Source organism: Bison bison, unplaced genomic scaffold, assembly GCF_000754665.1.
Source record: "Bison bison bison isolate TAMUID 2011002044 unplaced genomic scaffold, Bison_UMD1.0 scf7180017864180, whole genome shotgun sequence".
Taxonomy (NCBI): Eukaryota; Metazoa; Chordata; class Mammalia; order Artiodactyla; family Bovidae; genus Bison; species Bison bison.
In genome coordinates, this window is record NW_011494752.1 from 10,363,967 (window position 1) to 10,387,380 (window position 23,414).

Sequence of the window (23,414 nt, forward strand, 5' to 3'; positions counted from 1 at the left end):
AGTTTTCATTCCTATCCCAAAGAAAGGCAATGCCAAAGAATGCTCAAACTACTTCACAGTTGCACTCATCTCACATGCTAGCAAAGTAATGCTCAAAATTCTCCAAGCCAGGCTTTAATAGTACTTGAACCGTGAACTTCCAGATATTCAAGCTGGTTTTAAAAAGGCAGAGGAACCAGACTTCAAATTGCCAACATCTGCTGGATCATTGAAAAAGCAAGAGAATTCCAGAAAAACATCTATTTCTGCTTTATTGACTATGCCAAAGCCTTTGACTGTGTGGATCACAATAAACCGTGGAAAATTCTGAAAGAGATGGGAATACCAGACCACCTGACCTGGCTCTTGAGAAATCTGTTTGCAGGTCAGGAAGCAACAGTTAGAATTGGACATGGAACAACAGACTGGTTCCAAATAGGAAAAGGAGAACATCAAGGCTGTATATTGTCACCCTGGTTATTTAACTTATATGCAGAGTACATCATGCGAAATGCTGGGCTGGATGAAGCAAAAGCTAGAATCAAAATTGCCAGGAGAAATATCAATAACCTCATATATGCAGATGACACCACCCTTATGGCAGAAAGTAAAGAAGAACTAAAGAGCCTCTTGATAAAAGTGAAAAGGAGAATGAAAAAGTTGGCTTAAAGCTCAACATTCAGAAAACTAAGATCATGGCATCTTGTCCCATCACTTCTGGCAAATAGATGGGGAAACAGTGGAAACAGTGGCTAACTATGTTTTGGGGCTCCAAAATCACTGCAGATGGTGATTGCAGCCATGAAATTAACAGACGCTTACTCCTTGGAAGGAAAGTTATGACCAGCCTAGATAGCATATTGAAAAGCAGAGACATTACTTTGCCAACAAAGGTCCATCTAGTCAAGGCTATGGTTTTTCCATTGGTCATGTATGGATGTGAGAGTTGGACTATGAAGAAAGCTGAGCGCTGAAGAATTGATGCTTTTGAACTGCGGTGTTGGAGAAGACTCTTGAGAGTCTCTTGGACTGCAAGGAGATCCAACCAGTCCATTCTAAAGGAGATCAGTCCTGGGTGTTCATTGGAAGGACCGATGCTAATGCTGAAACTCCAGTACTTTGGCCACCTGATGTGAAGAACTGACTTCATTTGAAAAGACCCTGATGGTGGGAAAGATTGAAGTCAGGAGGAGAAGGGGACCACAGAAGATGAGATTGTTGGATGACATCACTGACTCGGTGGACATGAGTTTGGGTAAACTTTGGGAGCTGGTGATGGACAGGGAGGCCTGGCGTGCTGTGGTCCATGGGGTCGCAAAGAGTCAGATGTGATTGAACTGAACTGAAACATGTTTTTTTAATAATGTATAATTTTCTGCAGAGAGGACTTGCACATATTTTGTTGGATTTATTTACTGACTTTGGCATTTTTGAAGTAATTGTAAACAGTAACTTTTTCAGACGTTTGTTTCTGGCTGGTATTTAGTAGTATGTTGTCTTTGCCTCCAACAAGTTTGCTAAACTCGGTAATTCTAATAGTTTATCTGTAGATTCACTTGGGTATCTACAGATATAGTCAGAGTCTTCCCTCTGTGTCCTTGGGGGATTGTTCCAGGACCCTTTGAGGGTATCAAAGTCCACGGATGCTCAAATCCCTTACAGTTGGTCCCATATATGCGGGTTCAGCACTTATAGCTCCGAGGGGCAACTGTCCGCTAGTTACAAGCAGGTTTTAGAATCAAATTGACTTGCTTTTGAATTCTAACCTCAGCATTTGCCAACTGCAGGGCTTTGAGACAGTTGCTTGGTGTTTCTGAGGCTCATTACTCCCTTTATAGAATGGGGACACCATGTCATAGGTGGACAGTGGTAAGGAATGAATGGCATGAAGTGGGTCCCTCTGGTGGCACTGCTGGCCCTCCCGGGTCTCCATTTACATTATTCCCATCCCTGTCCCCACAGCCGCCTCCCCCATGAACTCTGTAGCTCTCCCAGTTCTGGCTTTCACCCCATCATTTTATGGAATCAGCCTCATACACGCTCCTAGTGTCAATGTCAACGGATTCATTTGGTCCTTGAGTTTCTTGACGCCTCTGTGGCCTTCACATGTCCATGTCCATGACATCTTTTTTCTGACACCAAATGTATAGCTTCTGACACCAGCTGATTCTCCCCTCCTCCACCACCAGCTGGGTGCTTACACGTGAATTCAATTCAGCTTCTGTCTCCCTGGAGAGCGTCAGATAGAGGGCTCAGTCTCACAAGACTGCCCCCATTTCAATTCAAGTCCCAAGTGCCTCCTCTACTTCTCACTGGCTATAAATTTGGGGGATCCCATCACCCCTTCCTCAGATTTGCTCATTTGCTAGAATAACTCGCAGAACTCAGGAAATGCTTTACTGTTACTTTACAGGAAATGTTCACCAGGTTATTGTAGAGGATACAGTTTAGGACAGCCAAATGGAACAGATGGAGTTTGGTGACGTGCAGTTGGTCAGTTGCTCAGTTGTGTCTGACTCTTTGTGACCCCATGGACTGCAGCACGCCAGTCTTCCCTGTCCTTCACCATCTCCCACAGTTTGCTCAAACTCATGTCCATTGAGTTGGTGATGCCATCCAATCATCTCATTCTCTGTCATACCTTTCCTCATCCTGCCTTCAATCTTTCCCAGCATCAGGGTCTTTTCCAACGAGTGTGCTCTTTGCATCAGGTGGTCAAAGTATTAGAGCTTCAGCTTCAGCATCAGTCCTTGCAATGAATATTCAGCATCATTTGCCAAAGGGACAAATGAGATTTTACTTCCTCGGCCAGTACTTTTCTTTACAAATCAGCTCAGTCAGAGAGTCTGGCTGTATCCTCTCCTCATCGCCCCTTGAAGCACTAGGTGAGGAGGGAGCCCTGGCAATAGCAGGGCCTCCAAGCAGAGCTGTGATGCGCCCAGGGCTGGCAGCTGCTGCAAGAGCCAAGAAATCTCGCCGTTTTCTTGCCCGCCCCTTGGCTTCAAAGTAAAGTTTTAGAAACCACCCGTCAAGGGTGACCACACTGAGGTGGAAAAAGTGTTTCTGAAGCTGGAGTCAAAAATTTCCACTGACACCAGACTTTGGCACAGCAGTTCTTAGTCCAGGCGACATTCACACACCATTTCTGTGACTTCTTGGAAGCCAACATGAACCTCTCAGCCTTTCTCTGCTATCCGGTGGGGAGATGGCAGAGGACAGCTCTCCTGTGAACCAGCATCGCCTGGCAGGCTTGTTGAACTCAGGTTCCAGCCCCATGCCAGAGTTTCCAATGCAGCAGGCCTGGGTGGACCAGAGGAAAAGCATTGCCAACAAGCAGCCAGGTGATGCTGAGGCTGGTCCCCGGACCACCTTGGTGACCTCTGGTCCGGGTCATATGCTCACTGAGCAGGGAAGTCCCAGTGGGAGTCATCAATGTGTGCGTGCTCAGTCATGTCCAGCCCTTGGAGACCCTGTGGACTGTATGCCATGCTCCTCTGTCCGTGGGATTTCCCAGGAAAGAATACTGGTTGCCATGCCCTCCTCCAAGGGATCTTCCTGACCCAGGCATCGAACCTGAGTCTCTTACGTCTCCTGAATTGGCAGGCAGTTTCTTTACCACTAGTGCCACATGGGAAGCCCAGTGGAAGGCATCAATAAGTCCACTTAAATACGCCCTCTGTGCATCCTTTGGGGCTGAGGACAGGGTGAGAGCCATGGTGAGGGTCAGGGCCCACAGGGTGGCCGTGCACCTCTGTTGCTGCCCCTAAACTGCTTGGCAGCCCTGCTGGAGGTCCTGGGGCAAAGCAGCCATCCTCGGGCTCTGTCTGCACCGTCTCCTTGAAGCCTTCTTGACTTGCAGAGTTCCTCCTGAACTGTGACTGTCAGAAACTGTCAACAGTTCCGGTCAGGCCTACCTGTTGGCAGGGGCACTTCAGGCAGAGGGACGCCGTGACCCAAAGACACCTTCCTGGGACCCCCACATAGCCCCAGGAAAAGCCAGCCCCTCGTCTCCCCACCCCAGGGCTGGAGAACATGGGGTGGGGCCGGGCCCATGGCTCCTTCAAAGCCAGGTAGATGCTGGCGGTCACAGCGAGCCCGGCCCTCGCGGCTCCTGGTTGCAGGCGCTGCGTCCCCGCTGCATATACAGAGCCTCCTTTCTTCCTCCAGGAGAAGCCACTATTTCGTAGGCGGTGCAGTCGAAGGAAGTGGAAAGTCCCAGACAGAGCCTATGAGCCCCTCTGGGTCCCTTTGCCTCTTCTGGCCCCTCCCAAGGACAGGGAGGCGTGGCCTCTGCAGGTGGGCAGGGTCCTGCCCAGAATCAGGGTTTCTGGAGCCAAGGCCAGGATCGAGGGAGGGAAGGGGGAAGCCCCAGGCCTGGGCTCTGGGCTGGACCGCAGCCTCAGCCGGCCCTCCCGCCGTGGCCCAGGAGGGCCGTGCTGAGAAGCTGCTGATCTCCACCCCGCCGGCTCCACATTCCTGGATGCTGAGGGAGGGATCCCAGTGTTTATTCCGAACAATGTTTTCCTCTGTCTGTACTGACTGGGCGGTAAATTCTTCCAGATTTCTGGCTCCACGTCGTAACTCCAACGGGAGAGAAACAGGTTTACGGCAGTTGGCAAGGGTGGGAACGCAGGGTCGGTTCCTGTACCTCGTGCGTCTAGAATTTCCATGGGTGGATGGAAAGACTGCTGGCTGTTTGGTGGCGGTGGTGGTGGGGCTCACCCCAGCTCTGCACCCTGCCTTTCACATTTCCCACCCTAGAGGGCAAAGTGAGCTTTCTCTTCTGGAACACGGCAGAAAGGGGGCCGAGTGCTGAAGGTCAGGGCTTGCTGTGCTTTCTTGGTTGTGATAAACTCAGAAGTTGGGCTCACATGGAACTCATTTGGTGGGGTGCTGGGAAGCTGGCGTGCATCCTGGGTCCTGGGCTGCTGTGTGGGGAGGAGGTCAGAGCTGGAGAGAGAGAGAGGAAAAAAAACAACAACCCTATTTTCACAGAGAAATCTAGTGACATGAGGGCTAGACTGTTGGGCCAGAAAAACCCCAACATAGCTGGTTGGGTCTCAGAACCATGCTGGTCGGTGCCTGTGATGATCTGTGACTGTTGCTGTCCTTTAATAGGATGTCCTTTAGCAGGATGATCACACAACGGGGCCACGGAGACCCTCTTCTCTTTATTAACGATATAGAGACCTTTGGGAAACCAGTGGGATCAATTCAAAGATAAAGGCACCCTTCCCTTGAACACAATAACCTGGTTCCTGGATTTTTCTCGGTGATGATTTGCTCTCTGTGGGGTCCTGGGTGAAGCCTCAGCCCTGGGGGCAGGTGCCCTTCAGCCTTTTGGATAGGAACAGCCTAGATCCACTTCAGGCAGGGGGCAGATGGGGGCCTTGAAACCCCCAGTTTTCTTATCCTGTGCTCTCAGACCCTGAAAACCTACTTCTGAATCCCTTTCATGGTTTGTGTATGTGTGTGTGTGTGCGAGTGCACACATGCACTCATGCACACACAGCAGGAGAGAAAGGTGGCTGGCCGGCCACCCAGATCCAGAGCCCACAGAGCACTTATGTTGTAGAGGGGTGTATGCGTAAAATAATTGCGTGATAGAACTTGACTTTATAATCTGGCCGCTTTCACAAAGCCATTTTGATGCCAAAGTCATTTTTACTTGGTCTTAAACCACTAAAGCTTCAGCTTTCTGAACCTCTCAAGGAACATGTGAAGAAAGCACCCTGGCATCATCTCTGACCCTTTCCACCCCTCCCTGTCCCCTCTCTGCCTTGACCCCTCCAGCCACAGCAGTGTGTCCACAGCATCAAGATGGCGTTGTCCAACTGGCTTTGTTAGATGATGGCCTCATTTCTGTGGTGTTTGATAGCCATGAATTCTTTACATACACATGCTCCCTTGTAGCAGGAGTTGCATTGTTCCCCAGAGATGGGAGCAGAGTGGAAGGAGGAACCATGTAGGGGAATTACCCCCACGGCTGGCGGAGTCCACGTCTCTGTTCAGTATCAGGAGTAGGATCCTTCCTTGGGAAGTCTGATATGGGATGGGCCTTGTATCAGTTACCTCTTGCTGTGTAACAAGTACCCCCAAATTTAGTTTCTTAAAACACACATGTACCTCCCAGTCTCCGTGGGTTGAGAATCTGAGTGGGATTTAACTGTGCCTCTGTCTCCAGGCCTCTCTGTGGGGGACAGTTGTGGTTTTGGCTGGGGCTGTGGTCCTACCCAAGAGGCTAACTGGGGAGGGTCCCTGCCAGAGCTCACTCGCATGGTTACTGGCAAGATCAAGTTCCTCACAGGTTGTGAAACTAAGGGCCTCCGTTCCTTGCTGGCTAGAAATATCCCTGGCCATTAGCTTCCCCCTAGGGTGGCTTATAATAGGGTTTCCCTCTGATGTACAGAGACAAAGAGAGACAGACAGAGACAGAGAGTGAGTTCAAGAAGGAAGCCAAGGTTTCTGTGTAAACTAATCGCCATGTAATGTCCCATCACTTTGATCACATTCTATCTGTTAGAAAGGAGACATTAGATACTGGTGGGGGGGTGGGTTTCAGAGGATGTGAGTTCTGGTGGGCAGAGGATCTTTGGGGGCCTTCTGCCAAGGCTTCTGGGCCCAGTTCTGTTCAGTCTGTTCAGCCTGTGGGCTCTGGAACCCTGGTGGTTCTGATAAGCCCGTGGCTGTGAGGGGAGAGATAAACGAGTTCTGCGGTCACCAGAGAGTAAGACACAGTGTTCTGAAGACCACCTGGGGCTGGTGATTCGGAGCTCCTGAACTGGTTACACTTGCCCTCCACTCTCTCCTCTCGTCCCACCTCCACCCTCTGCTCTCTCTGGAATTCATCTAGTTCTTGTCTTGGGTGCCCATGTTACGTCATCATCTTGCTACCCACACGCGCCCCAGTCACACATCAGAGAGGTATGTTCATGCCATTAGTTCAGGCTTCCTGATCTTCTCTACAAAAGCAGACAGTTTAGAACTTACTGATCATGACATCCTTCTCCTGAATCAACTGGATTGGAGTAACATCCATGGGACAGGGTGTGTCTCATGGAGAAACTGAAATTTGGAAGGACCGAGTAACCTACTCAAGACTGGACTAAAGATGCAGAGCTGGGTCTCAGAACTCTCCTCCAGCCCACGTCCCCTTTAAGCTGCTCACATACCCAAGTCTCCAGATTGTTTCCAGCAGGAATCTGGCGAGACTTTTTGGCCCGGTTTGCTCATGAAGTCATCGCAGGCTGGAGCTGCAGTGGCCTGAGGAGAGGAGAAACGGGGTCAGCTGGGACCAGGGGTGTTGAAGCTGAGGGTTTCCCAGAGGCATGCCTGGGGACATCAGGGAGTTGCATGGGGCTTGTGTGTGCACGTGTGCATGTGCACATGTGTGTGTGTAGATAATAGAACCCCCCTTCACCTTGGGGATCAGGGCCATGTGCATATCTGTACATTTGGACTCGAGTGGCTACAGATTGACTGAGATGCCTCAGACCTGCTGGGCTCAGGTCACCTCCAGAGGGTGTCGTTTCTACAAGCAGATGATATAAGCAGGGCTTCTGGGAACTGAGAGTGGCATTGATGTGCGGGATGGGTGGGACTTGGGGACAGAAGTGTGCCCCCACTCCTGTAGCCCATCATTTCATCTCCCCCTGCTCCAGCCTCTTCCTGGATGTCACAGTCCTGCATGACAGTCACCCAAGGAGGGTGAGGGCGGTCCAACCTGGGCTCCCACCTGCTTCACATAATGTACCTCACGACAGAGCCGTCAAGGCCAGAGAAATCCTGTTACTGCCCCTAGTTTACAGACGAGGTCATTGAGCCTCAGGAAGTTTAAGGATCCCACTGCAGGTCACACAGCTGGGCAGCAGCCGGCCTGTCCTGCCCTCATGCTCTTAATTGTACATGCTGTGTTGTGCTTAGTCACTCAGTCAGGTCTGACTCTTTGTGACCCCATGAACTGTAGTCTGACAGACTCCTGTCCATGGGGATTCTCCAGGAAAGAGTACTAGAGTGTGTTGCCATGCCCTCCTCCAGGGGATCTTGCCAACCCAGGGATCAAACCCAGGTCTCCCACATTGTGGGCAGATTCTTTACCGTCTGAACCACCAGGGAAGCCCACGAATACTGGAGTGGGTAGCCTATCCCTTCTTCAGGGAATCTTCCCGACCCAGGGGTCGAACCAGAGTCTCCTGCATTGCAGGCAGATTCTTTACCAACTGAGGTACCAGGGAAGCCCCTTGATTGTATACTTTACTCCATACAACTGCTTCATATGTATCTTTGTCCCGTTAGGTACATTCTCGTATGTTGCCTCTTGGAGTTGTTGAAATACAAACACAGTTAGGTCACAGAAACACTGTGGGAGCACTGAGGAGAGAGCTGGCTCTCATGCAGGGCTGCACGAGGCTGGGTCTCGAAGGTTGGGCCTCTGTCAGGAGAGGATGTCCCCCCAGCACATATCGTGGAGGGCCCGTTCCCGGAGAGTAAAACTGCTCCGTGCACCCCTCTACTGTGCTAAGGAGAGACACATTAAAACCCTTGTTGAATTGGATTTCTGACTCAACAAAAACTCCTTTTGTCAGAGCCTCAGAACTTCCTGGCACATGACCACACATATTTCCTATATGCTAATGTGTCGCTGTGGACTGTTTGTATATCGGTGCCTAGAAAAATTCATTTAAAATGAGTAACTCAGTTTTTCTCTCCAATTGCAAAGACCCCTTTCTTGATCTTTGGGTACTCAATCTTTGCTATTTTCTCTTTTAACTGCAGGCAACAGTTTTCCTGCATATTCAGCTGTCCGTTTCCCCTAGAGCATCCATGGTAGTTACATGATAGTGTATTTTACCAGTTTACCTTCCTCATTCTGTATTTTTCAGAAACCTCTTGACATGAGCCACACCAGAGACTTTCAGAAGCTCGCACGCTGGAGAAACAGAAACCAGAGACGGTCAGAGCGAGGTGAGCAAACCTGGGGAGAGAGACCCCAATACCAAGTCACGCACAATGGGACAAAGGGCCCTGGTAGACCAGGCACAGATAAGACACTTGAGAGAAGAGGTTAGAGCAGGTATAAGGCCGCTGGGGGTGCTGATCGGCCTCCCAAAAGAAGAGTCAAAACAGTCCTGGAAGGAGAGATGAAGGGGTGTCTGAATTTATCATCGTTCGGAGGGAAGAAAAGGCCACTCCATCCTCTAAGAGCAGATGGGAGGCCGCCCGGGGCCGCATCTAGTAGCAGCGACATCCCTGTGTATGGTGGGCATGCAGGGGACGGAGCGCGTGCTGGACCAGAAGAAAGGAAACGCGGCTTCCGAGGAAAAGCGGGGTTGGAATTCAGTCTGTTTGGGCCCTGTGGTTTTCTGTGTGAGACAGGGTTTCAGTGAAGCCTGAATCCTGGACTTGCTGGCTTCAAGCCAGTGTCTTGGGCTCATTTCTGGGCAGGGCTGCCCAGGTGCCACTGGTGGTGTATCCTCCTCCCCTCACTCTGCTGCTTTGCAGGAGACGCAAGAGATGCAAGTTCGATTCCTGGGTCAGGAAGATCCCCTGGAGAAGGGCATGGCAACCCACTCCAGTATTCTTGCCTGGAGAATCCCATGGACAGGGAGCCTGGTGGACTACGGTCTATGGGGTTGCAAAAAGTCGAACATGACTGAAGCGATCTGGCACGCATGCATGTATATGTGTATGTGTATGTATATGCTGTGTAGTTGTTCAGTCGTATATGACTCTTTGAGACCCTAGGGACTGTAACTCATCAGGCTCCTCTGTCCATGGAATTTCCCAGGCAAGAATACTGGGGTGGGCTTCCAGTTCCTTCTCCAAGGGATCTTCCTGACCCAGGGATTGAACCCCTCTCTCCTGCATTGGCAGGCAGATTCTTTACCACTGTGCAACCAGGGAAGCCCATAGGTTATGTGTATGTTGGGATAACTGACCTCTGAAGAAGGTGGCCACATTAGCTCTTTGCTTCCAGGCAGAGTCTCAAATGCAATCACCATTTTTCTTTTAAAAAAAAAAAAAAACAACAAGATAGGGATTTTAATATGATTAAGTGAAGTCGCTCAGTTGTGTCCTGCTCCTCGTGACCCCATGGACTGAAGTCTACCAGCTCCTCCATCCATGGGATTTTCCAGACAAGAGTACTGGAGTGGGTTGCCATTTCCTTCTCCAGGAGATCTTCCCAACCCAGGAATCGAACCAGGGCCTCTTGCATTGCAGGCAGATTCTTTACCAACTGAGCTATGAGGGAAGCCTCCTCATATTTTATCCTCTTAATATGATTAAAGTGAAGTTAAAAAAAATCAGGTAAAACATGGCCTTATAAAAATCTTCCAATTAAGAAAAATATACAGGTAAACAGGCAAAAAAATCAAATTAATATTGTGTAAGGATACATAAAATTTTGCTCATCATTATTATCTAAAATATTAACTTTTGAAAAATAAAGCATTATTTCTAGGATTTGCTTGATATTTATTATTTTTTTCTTAAAGATATTTTAAATGTAAGTAATATATGCCAGGTTGAAAATTCACAGTGTTCATTAAGGATGAAATGAAATTTGATTTCTCTATGGTCTCCTGGTCCCTGACTTGAAGGGTAATCAATGTTAGCTGTTAGCAAGTCACCATCTTTAAAGCAAACCCTGGGTTCCTGGTGCTTTGAGCACTGTAGAATCGGGTGGTGGGGCCCACTGATTGCAGCCACCCTGGAGATGCCAGTCTGTCCTCCCATTGTTCCAGTGGAGCAGAGCTTCCTCTCTCTGATTGATTACACTCTGCGAAGCCACATGTTTTCATGGTCCCTTTACTCCTGAGCCAGCTGTCAGGCAGAGAGAAGGTCCCTGGGCACAACTGCTTCACGCCTTTCATGTCTGATTTCCTGAGTATGAAGGCAGGGCTGGTTCCTGCTGCCTGTCTTTTCATCTTTCCTAGCTGTCTTGCCTGTCTGTGTACCCGGCTACTGAAAACATCCACGGAAGGAAAAGGTTGAACAGTGTTCCTCTGATTGTGCCTGTTTGGCTCATTTTGGAAATTTTATTTAAAAATTTGAACCTTGATCTCTAGACAGTATGGCCACGGGTGCTGTTTGCTGAATGAGTCTTCATATTACATTTAAATTGGGAATTTTACTATTTATCATGGAACAGTCCTCAGATAAATATGAAATTTAGATTTGTAGTTTTACCCAAGGCTCAGTTCTGCTTCCTGCAGCGCATCTGTCAAGTGTTTATTCTGCCAATTCAGCATCATGGTTCATAGGCAGAAACCCTGCAGCCTGTGTGAGCTGCACCCAGAGAGGAAGGTGGGCCCGAGTAGAGACGCACTTCACTCAGGACTTGAACTCCTCAGGACTCACTGCCCCTCCCCCGCCAGTCCATCAGGACTCAGCACAACCATCTTCTCTTCTTGAACCTGTTTCATGCTTTCCCATCCTGACCTGGGTTGAGTTGGGAAGCTTGTGGTCTGGCTCCTCAATGGGCCGTGTGCTCCTTGAACCGAAGCTCCAGGCCTGGTGCGTGGTGACAGTGGACCCCCCCATCTGCAGAGTGGCTGAGGGGCCTGCTTCTGGTCTCTGTAGGAACTTCTCTTCTTTTATTTTTGATGACTCGGATGACATGGGCCGGTTGTGTTTGATGTGTTATGGGCATGGGAGACAAACGTGCTTTGTGGACCCTTGGCACTGTGAAGGGTAGACCCCTTCCCCCCCACCCCCCGAAAGCAAGAGATGAACATGGAGAATCCACTGTGAGTTCTCGGGGAGGGTGGGACCCACACCTCTTAGAAGTGCTGTGTTTGGGGCTCAGTATGGATTTGGTGAACACCTGCACCTGTGCATGAACTGATACGTGTGGCAGTGGGCACTTCAACTCTGCTTCCACTTCTGGTGTCCCTCAAAGTCCACGTGTAATCACTAGAGAACATGGATGTGCAGAAGCGTCTTCAAGAAGCAGCGTGCCCCCCTTCTCCCTCCTGCCACTGTGATGAGTCAGTGATGCCAGGCCTGTGTCAGAAGATGGGCACTTCGATGAGACTCCTGCCTCCCACCCCAGGGTGGTGCCCACCCCCCTCATCCCCTGCCCTGGAAAGAGGTGTGATCTCGATCAGGACCAGCTGACAGTTACCATAGCTGCCCATTGTGTACAAATAGGCTTTTTAGCAGAGCTCAGTGATGGGCTTGTTTCTCCTCTCTTGGAGTAGGCGTGTGTTTGAGGTTGAAAAGGTGGCCAGCAAGTTGTCTCATAGGGAGTGGGGAGCCGAGGCCAGTTTGCCCCTCCCCACCCCTGTCCCCTCTGTCTTAGCTCTGGAATTCTCAGGGCTTCCCAGTATCATATCAGGATCTCCTGAGTGCCCTCTGGAGCCTGTCAGCTACATAGTGTTGGGTGGGGGGATGGGGCAGCGTGAAGAGGTGGAGGGAGTCTTGGTAAGTGGGTGGTGGGCTCATGGTAAGTCTGTCGGGGGGCCCAGTGCTTCCCTAGGTCTGAAGTGCGGGGTGTCAGAGAGTGTTCTCAGCCTATAAGACGAGGGTCTGCTCAGGATGAAGGTCAGCATGGGAACACCACGCGGCACCAGGCTGGTTCAGGTCTTAGAGATAAGACTCCCAGGACACTTCTGCCCTAAGTGGAAGCTTCCTCTTCAGCCCAAAATAAATGCAGAGTAACCAGAAGCCAGACAAGGAAACGGGCAGGCCAGGGAGGAGACCGGAGGTTGAGAAGGGTAAGTGCAGAGGTGGAAAGAAACTCTGCACCAGCTTCCTGCTGGAGAAAATACGGTTCTCCATCCGTTGGGGGTGGGGGGCCGAGGGGGGTCAGACAAACTCCTCGGATGGCTCAGGGAGAAGAGGGAGATGAGATGCAAGCAAGACAAGATGCCTGCAGTCTGAAGCAGAGAAGGGGGCAGGCCAGGCAGAAGGAAGGAAGCGGGTCTACTTTCCAGGGAGCACTGAGCCCTCCATTTGGCTTGGCCTTTCCCAGGTGGTGCTAGTGGTAAAGAACCCACCTGCCAATGCAGGAGACATAGAGATGTGGGTTTGATCCCTGGGTCAGGAAGATCCCCTGGAGGAGGGCATGGCAACCACTCCAGTATTCTTGCCTGGAGAAACCCTGTTCTTGCCTGGGAAATCCCATGGACACAGGAGCCTGGCAGGCTACAGTCCTTGGGGTCACAAAGAGTCGGACATGACTGAGTGACTAACACTTTCACTTTTTTCACTGTTTCTTCTGCATTCTGTGGGGCACAGCTTGGGAAACACTGGATTAAGACACTGTCCTGCCCATCAGGGGTGTGCATACAGCACTATTTTCACAGTGTCTGTGGGGCAAACAATCTGAGTGTTCGGGGTGGATTTGTACCCACTGATTCATCAGTCTTGCCTGGAACCCACAAAATCCTTTTGCAGGATGGTTTCCTGAGATAAGAATGCGGCTGGTGGCCATGGACAGAGTGTGAACCAGTTCTGCATGAAAGCACCATCCTTAGCCCCCACTTTGAGAAACTGGTTCTTTAATCTTCCTGATTCCAGTATTAGCAGGTGGTGGTGGGAATGCTCCACAGCCCTTCATTAAAAAAAGAATTATGTTTTAAAGATTTTTATTTTGATGTGGAATTTTTAAAAAGTCTTTATGGAATTTGCTGCAATATTGCTTCTGTTTTATTTATTTATTTATTTATTTTGGCTGTGAGGCATGTTATAATAAAGCTCTGACCTTGGAAATGATTTACTTTATAACTACAGTAGGATTGATGGTGGCCCTGTCGAGAGCTCCCTTCTCTGCCTTCCCCAGTGGCTCCTCAATGGGGAGGGAAAAGGGGTAGACAGTCTTGGAATTGCTCACCTGAGGGGCGTTTCCTACCTGCACAAGCCAAGCCTCGTGTATGTTGCAGCTGAAAGAAAGATTTTAGAATCATCATTCAGCCTCTAACAGGGCCACTAAGAGTAGGTCCTCACACTGGCAGCGGCACCTGGGCATGACTTGCTGCTGCTGCTGCTGCTAAGTCGCTTCAGTCGTGTCTGACTCTGTACGACCCCAGAGATGGCAGCCCACCAGGCTCCCCTGTCCCTGGGATTCTCCAGGCAAGAATACTGGAGTGGGTTGCCATTTCCTTCTCCAATGGGCATGACTTAGACATGCACATTCTCAGGCCCCCAGAGCAGGCGGCGGACCCTGCATCCCTGGTGCGGGACCCTGCTGCTGTGTTTTCCCAGCCCCACCCCCCAGGGTTCCCATGGAGTGGCACTGCCCTGGACCCATGGTTCTCAAAGCAGGGTCTCCTGGACACAGCTCCAGACTCACTCTCAAGCTTGTTCAGAGCCACTCAAATTCTTAGTCCCTGGGTGTTGACAGGAGGCAGTGGGCATGCTCCCTGGGCCCTCCCAATGCTCAAGGAATGAATCTATAAAGTCATCCATTCTCCGATGTGCATTTCTGGGGCTTGGAAGTAGAAAGGAGCTGAAAAGGTCACTGCTGCTGCTGCTGCTAAGTCACTTCAGTCGTGTCTGGCTCTGTGCGACCCCATAGACGGCAGCCTACCAGGCTCCCCCGTCCCTGGGATTTTCCAGGCAAGAACACTGGAGTGGGGTGCCATTTCCTTCTCCCACGCATGAAAGTGAAAAGTGAAAGTAAAGTCGCTCAGTCGTGTCTGACTCTTAGTGACCCCATGGACTGCAGCCTTCCAGGCTCCTCTGTCCATGGGATTTTCCAGGCAGGAGTACTGGAGTGGGGTGCCATTGCCTTCTCTGGAAAAGGTTGCTAAGTGGTTAATAATAAAATCTCACCAATCTTCCTTGCTGAAGATTTGAGTTGTGGCTCTGGACCTGGGCCCAGGGATGTTTTAACAACCCTCCAGGCGGATGGACCCTCAGGCTCAAGAGTTCCTAGACTACAGTTACCATCGGATTCCCACATGTACATGGTCATGTTGGGCAGGAAGGCAGCCTTATTGCAGCCTCTGCCTGCGGGCCTGAGGTTGACTCCAGGCAGCTGCCCATCTCTGCTGCCCCTTCCCCTGATAGCAGGCCAAGGGTGCTGCTGGGGAGAGGTATTCCGCCCAACGGCAGTAATGTGCTCACTTGGGCTCTGGTGGAGAAGAAGACGTGGTTTTGAAGTGGGAGCGTTTCTTTCTTCACTTTTTCCCTAGTCCAGCCTTGATGCAGCCCCCAAGCCAGCCCCGCACTGGGTCCTCAAAAGCCGGCAGTCAGAAGGTGGAGGCCTGGAGCTGGCCTGCCCTCCCAGCATGCCCTGGGTTCAGCCCCTCTCTCCGGCTCCTGGAGGCTCCTCCTTGTCTCTGAGACGACAGAGGCCCTTGAGCTCAGGCTCCCAGGGAGGCTGCTCGTTGCTTTCTTCCAGGACTCTCTGTTGGGAGTCTAGGCTTACAGATGTTTTTCTCCTAAGGTATCCAGGCCTTTGCTGTGAAGAATTTGGTAAACATGGAGAGGCTCGATGCAAGAAAGATGAAGATGGAAGAAGGTAAAGCTCAGGTCTTTGCAGCGGGCGGGGTTGGCCGAGGTTAGGGGGTGGTGGGGGCAGGGGAGGCACTGAGGTGGCCGCTCTGTCACACTGGTGCGAGGATCTGGTGGCTTGGAGAGACAGAAGGGGCAGGTCTCTGGGTAGTTTAATCTCTGTCCTGTACAGTGGTTGCCCTAACCCGCAGGACCCTGGAGTTTTGCGTCTGCTTTGGGCAGGCAAGGACGGGTGGTCACGTCTGTGCCTGGAAGCTTGGATGCTCTTCTTCTAGAGTGAGGTGATGTCACGCATCCTGTCTCCCCCCAGGCACAGTGACACCCTTGTCGGGACCTGGAACCTTCCACGATGCTCTTCCTCATGGCCCTGTCTCCGAGGAGCTCTCGTTTCCCCACAAGGGAGCCTGAGAATCACTTTAGTATCTGCCTCTTCTCTTGAGTTATAGTGCTTTTCACTGAATTCAGGCTGGAGATGGCAAGATGAACCTTTTAAGTCCCCTGCCTCTCCAATTCATATCAAAATGACCAAAGGACTATAAAATTAGGGCAAGTAGGCAACACCTGAGGAAACGGGGGAGGAGAAGCTGCGGGAGGGAAATTTGGAGGCCCTTCTTCTGGACCAAGTGAAGCTGCAAAGGAAAGAAAGAAGATCTGACCTGGAAGGACTTGGTATTCACAGAGGGATGGGCTGCTTGGCAAACTAATGGGTGGATTTTCCAGTAAAGCTCGCCCCAACCCAGACACCCAACACTTCTGGCCAGCAGCCAAAGTGAAAAGCTTATGTATGTGTGAGCCTGTGAGACTTGAGTTCAAACCCACCATGTGCTAGCTGTGCAGGATGGACAGCCGTGGGCTTGTCCTCTCTTAAAGGGAGATGACACCCATTATCAGGTGTAACAAGGATTAAATGAAAAAGGCAGTGAGACTCAGCCAAGATGTTCATAGTTGCTGTTCACTGATTACTCTATGCCAGGTACTGTGCTAAATAAAATCTTTACATATATTGCTTCCTTTAATCCACAAGAAAGCTCTTTGGGGTTGGTCTTTTTCTAATCACTGCTTTACACACAAAGCCGATGAAGTTAAGGAGGGTCAGAGACTTGCTCGAGATTCACAGATAAGAAGACGGGGTGGAGAATGAATTTGAACTCAGATAGTCCAAGTGCACGGAGAAGGCAATGGCACCCCACTCCAGTACTCTTGCCTGGAAAATCCCATGGACAGAGGAGCCTGGTGGGCTGCAGCCCATGGGGTCGATAAGAGTCGGACACGACTGAGTGACTTCACTTTCACTTTTCACTTTCCTGCATTGGAGAAGGAAATGGCAACCCACTCCAGTGTTCTTGCCTGGAGAATCCCAGGGACCAGGGAGCCTGGTAGGCTGCCCTCTATGGGGTCACAGAGTCAGACACGACTGAAGCGACTTAGCAGCAGTAGCAGCAGCAGTCCAAGTGCAAAGCCCATGCTTTCAACCCTGAGCTACACTGTTACAAGTCCTTGACTTATATTACTTTATTTCATCCTTCCTATAGCCTTATGGTAACCATTTTTACTGGTGAAATGACCAGTAAAAAAAAAAAAACACCTGAAAACCAGCAGGTTTATAGGTTAAACAATTTGATGTATGCAAAGATTTGAAACCAAGCCTATTGGACTCCAAGGTCCCACTCTTGTTTTCCTTAACTAATATACTCCGTGGAGTGTCATTCTGTATCCCAACTTTACAGATTTTCCAGTAAAGTTCCCCCCACCTCAGACACCCAAAACTTCTGACCAGCAGCTAGAGTGAGAAGTTTATGGATGTGTGAGCCCATTAGACTTGAGTTCAAGCCCACCATTTTATTCCCACTGAATATAGGGGATGGAAGGGCTATCATGCCTGATGGGGAGAAATCCAAACTCTGATTCCTCTGACCCCTAAAGAATGGAACCACTGCCGCGAGTGCCTCTAAATTGCCCGTGTTTCTCTTTGCCAGTAGAACTCACTGAGAACATCGGGCTCCCAGTGAATCTGCTTGAGAAACACGACCCGTGGCCAGCCTATGTCACGTACACCTCCCCAATGGTGAAGAGACTCATCGAGAAGAGCAAGGCCAGAGAGCTGGAGTGCTTGCAAACGGTGGAGGAGAGTCGGCGGGTGGGCAAGCAGAGCAAGCCAGCCAGCCTCATCCAGCTGAAGAGGAGGAAGTCCTCCAAGTCCTCGGGCACCACCACCTTCAAGGACCTGAGGTCCGAAACCATGCTGTCTGTGTGGGGCCCCCTCACCATGTCGGCCATGGGGCCCTCGGGGGTCCCAGAGCCCCTCCACCTGCACTCGGACTCCAGGGCAAGTCCCACCGCCAGCTACAACAAGATCATCTTTGCCCGGGCACCCACCATGAGGACGCTCCCTTACACGGCCGGGCGGCCGTCGGAAATGTTTTGCCTCTAGCCAGAGTCCCCGCAGCCGACCCCCGAGCTTGTATGGCAATTAAGTGCCGTTTGCCACACATTATGTGGCGGCCCTTGCATTGGAACTCGCCCCTGCTGGTGCAGAGTTTGGCTGAGATCAACCCCACGGGATGGGGGCCATGGGTGGGCGGGTACGCTCCCTCTGGCAGTGCAATTAAGTGGGCCTGGGAATGCCAGGCTCCAGTTCCTGGTGTAGATGCTTAGGACCCAGCTGGGGATGAATCAGTTCTGGTCCAGGCAGCAGACAGAAACCACACCAGAGATTCTTTCTATTAATAGAAAGAATCCCTAAGCAGGCCACTGAAAAGGCAAGAAGAGGGTTCAGAGGGCGTGGATGGAGAGGCACCTGCAGGAAGCAGCCTGGGGCATGCACCCAGGGAAGAAGCAAATATATTAAGTTAGACGCTTGGTGACGGGCAGGTGGGCTGATCTCTGATTCCTGAGGTGGGCTAATGAATGCTTCTCAGCAGACACTGGTGTCCTGAGCTCGGAGGACAGCCCTGTGGGGTGGCACCCCCACCTCTTGGCTCATGGACGTCCCAAGCTTGGTTCCAAGAGTGTTGGGGAAACCCAAGAGGGACTCAGATGTTTCTGGAAGGAGTTGACACCGCCCAAGTGAATGAGTATTGCTGAGGAGAGGAAGCCAGCAGGAACCAAATCTGGAGCAAGTCTCTTCTTCCTCCTCCAGCCTTGACGCTCCCTCTGGTCTCCTGATAGGCGGAGCCTAACTGGGAGGGAAATAGAAATGTGGTTTGCAGCAACTCAAACCCTGCGTCTTGAAGCAGAGTGTGAAAGGATGGACTTAGAGCCAGGGAGTTAAGCTTGAGTCCCTTTCCAGTGGGTTCCAAGAGATCCCACCTTGCCATCCCACTTGGTTCCTGAACCTGTACTGGGAGGTTTCTTCCTTGGAAGTACTTACAAAGCCGCCATGGGGGTCCAAGTGTCCGCTGCTGAGAGATGGGGTATTCTGTCCCCTGGACTTCTCTGAGGCTTGTGGAGCAGAGCTGGCGGGGAGACAGCTCCAGCTGGCCCCCAGCTGTGCTTTGTCAGACAGCTGGAATTGGTCCACCCATGCTTGGGCTATTCCCAGCTGGCCCCAGAGCAAACGATGCTGTCCTCAGTCTGGAGGCAGACACACTACATGTTTAGTCACAGAGGGACCCCATGTGACAGGCAGACCACCCGGTCTCAGCTGTGGGGCTCCTCCACTGAGCGTGGCTTCACTGATCGAATCTCTCTTCTTTGCCTCACCCAGCTTGTGTTAGTGAAATGGTTAATACTCACCCAGCTTCTCACAGAGACACAGAAGATGCAATGAGTTAGTTGTTGGAAAAGGTGGAAGCTGCCCTGCAAATGTGCCCTCTCCACCCAGGAGCCCTGCAGAAACACTTGGCTGCACTCTGGCTGCCGTAAGCTGTGTAGAGAGCTGCACAAGTTAGGAGCTCCAGATCCATTCCTGGGTCCGCAGCTCTTGGCCAGAATGAATTCTTACAAAAATAATGTGATTTACAGTGAATCCGAATGACTGTCTTTTGGGTCCATGGAACATTTACAGACATGGAGGCAAGTGATGAATTCCCAACGAAAAGTTTTCTTTTCTCTATCCCTTTATGGGAGTTCATAGCTAGAGTATACTTGGGCAGTGATGGATTATAGATTTTCATTGTGTCAGTATTTGCAGGGGTTTAGGCTGATTTCTTTCCATTCCTTTGAAGGCAGAGTTGTTACATAATGTTTTGTTTTGTTTTTGGTGGCTGTTGCTTTTTAAATTTCTAGGTGTTTCACAGTTTTTACAAATATATACTCTAAATTAATGGTTGTTTTATAGATAACATTGCTTAGATTAATTTAATTCTCAGTCTGTTATAACATACAAGCAGGAGCTAAGCACCTTACGCTGTGATGAGAATGGCTTGTGTCTGTGGCTGCAGTACAGATGTGTTGCCTTCTGGGGCTGTTTTAAGAAAGAAAAACTATTAATTGCTTTGAAAGGGAGGAGTCTGTTCAAGGCCAAACTGGGTTCGTGGGTTCAGCCACTTCAAGGACTTGACCATGTTGGCTTGAGGACCGAGGGGGCTACCTGGAAGGGGTTCTCCTGGGGAGGCAGCTGATGGACAGAGTAGCTGGACTAGTGATGAAGCCTCCATCACTGAAGGAAGGAGGGTGACCCTGAGGTATCAAAGCGGCGGTTGCTTAAATTTGTCTCCAGGCCCAGATGCCTGACTGCATGGAGGTGGGGGCCCTGGAGCTGAACTTGTGCTAAACTCGTGGAGGACTCTTGCTAAAATCCTGGGAGGCCCTGAAGTAACAACAAAAAGTGGGGGAGAGACTTCTTGATGTCACAAGGCACCCACGTGCAGGTCCCCACCCTGGGTGTGGACATGAAACTGTGGGTCTGCAGAGCCCAGTGGATGCTTGGCAGGACTGGACAGCTTTGTTCATGAAGCTGGGAGACTTCCCCGTGCTCCCAGGGCCCGCAAGCAGCCTTCCAGCCGCCTGGAGTCGGCCCAGTAGGCGGGGCTTGGAGTGGAATGTGGATTCTTCCGAGTGCAACCTCCAGTGCAACCTCAGCCGCCTCTGAGTAGAGGGCCTGGGGGAGCTCAGGTTCCCTTGGATGTGCTGGACTCAGCGCTGGGAGTCCACAGCCCGTAGCCGCCGCCTCTTTATCTCCACAGCATCTGGAAAGTTCTGTTTGGCAGGGGAGCTGTTTTGTCTCCCCACTCTGGTTGGTGTGTGAAACACCAGAGTGTATCTTTTGTTAGCCCTTCTGTGCTGCTCAGTAACTAAGGACCCCTCTGCCTCTGACACGTTGAGTAGCTGTTTTTGAGCAAATTCTCTGGCTCCCGTGCACGATATGGTTTTTGTCTGTTTGCAGATTCCACAGTCGGTGTTTAAACAGTTGACGTTTACCTTCAGCTGAGCCTGTGGTCCTTGCCATTCAGGGGTTCGGAGGGGTGGGGGTGGGGAAGGTGGGCTGTAAGGACAGACAATCTGGCAGTTCCTGGAGCTGGTGTGTGCCCACCAGATGTTTGGGGGTGGCCCAGGGATCCTCCAATTGGAAAGGGAGGCCAGGGCGGGGCCTAAGGCCAGGGGCTTGGTGGAGCCATGGACTTAACTGACAGTGCGTGTGATTACAAATCCTTCTGGTCCATTAGGGGGCCTGAGGGCCTTGTGTGGGAGGCATAAATGCCTCACAGTCCCCCTAGTCTTTTTTTTCAGGACAGAGATAAAATAATGGGTCCCCTGAGGTAGGGGTTTGGACCCCTGGGCTTTGGTGAGGGCCCTGGGAGGGAGAGGGGACACAGCCCAGGAATCCCAACCAAGGGCCAGCCCCACGTCCCTGGAGACGGAAAGCCAGCAGCGGGAACCCCAGCCCTGCAGCCTCACTCCGCGTGTCCACAGAAGTGGTAGAAAAGATTGTAAAGCGCACTGTGGGATGTGGGTGCGCCCATTGTGCCTGTCCTGCCCCTGCGGCTCTCTCCAGCTCTGTCTGAGTCAGTCACTCCTAGAAGCTTCTTGGAATCCCCACCCTTCTGGAGTGATGGGCGTGTGTGCAAAACCCACACCTTATCAGGGATGAGACTGAATGAGAGCTGGAGGGGCAGTAAACAAGGGCCTGGGATTTACCAGGATCCGGTGCTTGAGAGTAATGTTACTGATTCTTAAGTATAATGGCATTTTCTTGATACAGGTATGTATAAGTGTACTCCTAACCTTGAAAAGGGATGGTTAATAGATATTCTTATGAGTAGGAGAATCTAAGAGTGTTCATATAACCCATAGGTGCTTAAACTTGTCTTGGCAAAGAGTTTTTCCTTCTTCAGATTAAAACAGTAGTTGAGTTAATGAACTGGCGTTATCTGTTGAACACAGGTGGCCCTTCTTAGTCTCTTACAAAGAGGAAATAAACTCAAAGCGACTCTAAAAAGATAGAATGTAAGGGAGATAAAATTTAGATATGAGGAGCTTCCTGTTACTTTTGCCTACTTTAGGTTACCAGTGAGAAGTAAAAAAAATTGGTAGAACTTAATAGTATTTAGTCTGTAGGCTGCCCTGCTCCTGTGTGTGTGCTCAGTGCTCAGTGTTGTCTGACTATGCGACCCCGTGGTCTGCAGCCTGCCAGACTGCTCTGTCCATGGAGGTTTCCAGGCAAGAATACTGGAGTGGGTTGCCATTTTCTACTTTCCAGGCAGGAGGCCCAACCAAACAGACAAAATCCTTGCCCACAGAGATCTTATGTTCTGATAACAAACTCTTCCTTAGTTTACAACTGTGCTCCTTTCATGGATGACTTGAATTATGAGTGGGATTTGGCATGTGTGACGTTTTCTACACTTTGCTTAGAAGCTGTGATTCGAGCTTTACTATTTTTAACAAGAGAGAAGGAAGAGGAGGTTTTCTATAACTGGACAAAAACTGAAATATGAAAAGAGGAAGTAGGAAGGGGGAAATAGTGTTGTACCTAAGATTAAAATGTGAGCCAAAGATAAAAAAAAAAAGAGATTCCTACATTAGGCATGTGGGAAGCTGGGGGAAAACACCATTTACTGTCCAGTCTCAGATAGAGGAGTTCTTGGACAGGAGAATGGGCGAAAAGATGGAATAGTGGGAGAAGGGTAAACAGGGCTTTTAACAAGTCTGGTTTAAGTAACTTGGGATGTTCCTATAAAACATATGTTATTTGTGTTTGGAAAAGACCCTTTTCCTTTTCTTTTGTGAACATAGTTGAAAGATTAGTGGTTGGCCAGTAGTGTCTGAAATACTGTCCCTGATTTGTGACTGCTGATCCGTCTCTGGTTAGTTGACAGTTCTGTTGAGGTTAGCTGATGGAGTCAGTCCATCTCTTAGTTTATTGTCCTCAAATTGCCCTGTATATCGAACTGCATCCCTTAATTCCATAGCTGTTTATGTATTACTTGAAGTTGTGCCTTTGTTTTCCTGCCTTGTAAGTTTCTGCATGATGTCCTGTTGTACTTAAGAGACAAAGCAGGTGCTTAGTTTTCTACTTTCTGTTTACAGCTTTTTTTTAGTGACCATCCAGTTTGGTAAAGAAGTCTCTTCTTGAGTTTACACAATACATTGCACACTTTTAAAGATAAGCATGAGAGATCTTTGATGTTTGTTTTTGTTTTAATGCATAATTGTTTTTTGCTTTCATTTATGAGTCATTCCGTCAGAGTCTCATGTGATCTTGCCTGCTGTAGTGAATTGAGATAGATTTTTTAATGATTTTTTTATTTTAAAGCAAATCAACTTCTGTTTATTTCAGTGCTCCAATATGAAAATGAACACTAGTTCCATTCATGACCTAAGAGACTCCCTTTATAACACCCGAATAAGCCTTCAGAGTACTGGTTTCACTTTTAATGTTTTTTTGTAACTGTATTTATCACTTTTATCAAAACTCTGACGTGCAGAACTTGAACTTTTGAATATATTAAATTTAAGACTGTAATTCAGACAAGGTTCATTAAGCTGTTCAACATCTGGACATCTTTGAGTGCCTATATTTTAGACTGAAA

General features: G+C 49.9%; 1 protein-coding gene across 2 annotated transcripts in view; it reads left to right on the forward strand.

Moving 5' to 3' along the window:
* The window catches only part of CDRT4 (CMT1A duplicated region transcript 4), a 23,348-nt gene extending 5,359 nt beyond the window's left edge, over positions 1-17,989 (forward strand). Inside the window, exons 2-4 of one of the 2 annotated variants that reach the window (XM_010842983.1) lie at positions 8,862-8,943; positions 15,374-15,448; positions 17,421-17,989. In XM_010842983.1, coding sequence (XP_010841285.1) covers positions 8,874-8,943; positions 15,374-15,448; positions 17,421-17,872 — 597 coding nt within the window. In that variant the 5' untranslated portion in view covers positions 8,862-8,873 and the 3' untranslated portion in view covers positions 17,873-17,989. Of the gene's footprint in view, positions 1-8,861; positions 8,944-15,373; positions 15,449-17,417 lie in introns of both variants that reach the window. The other variant, XM_010842982.1, reaches the window with a different exon arrangement.
* Positions 17,990-23,414: the final 5,425 nt, after the last annotated feature.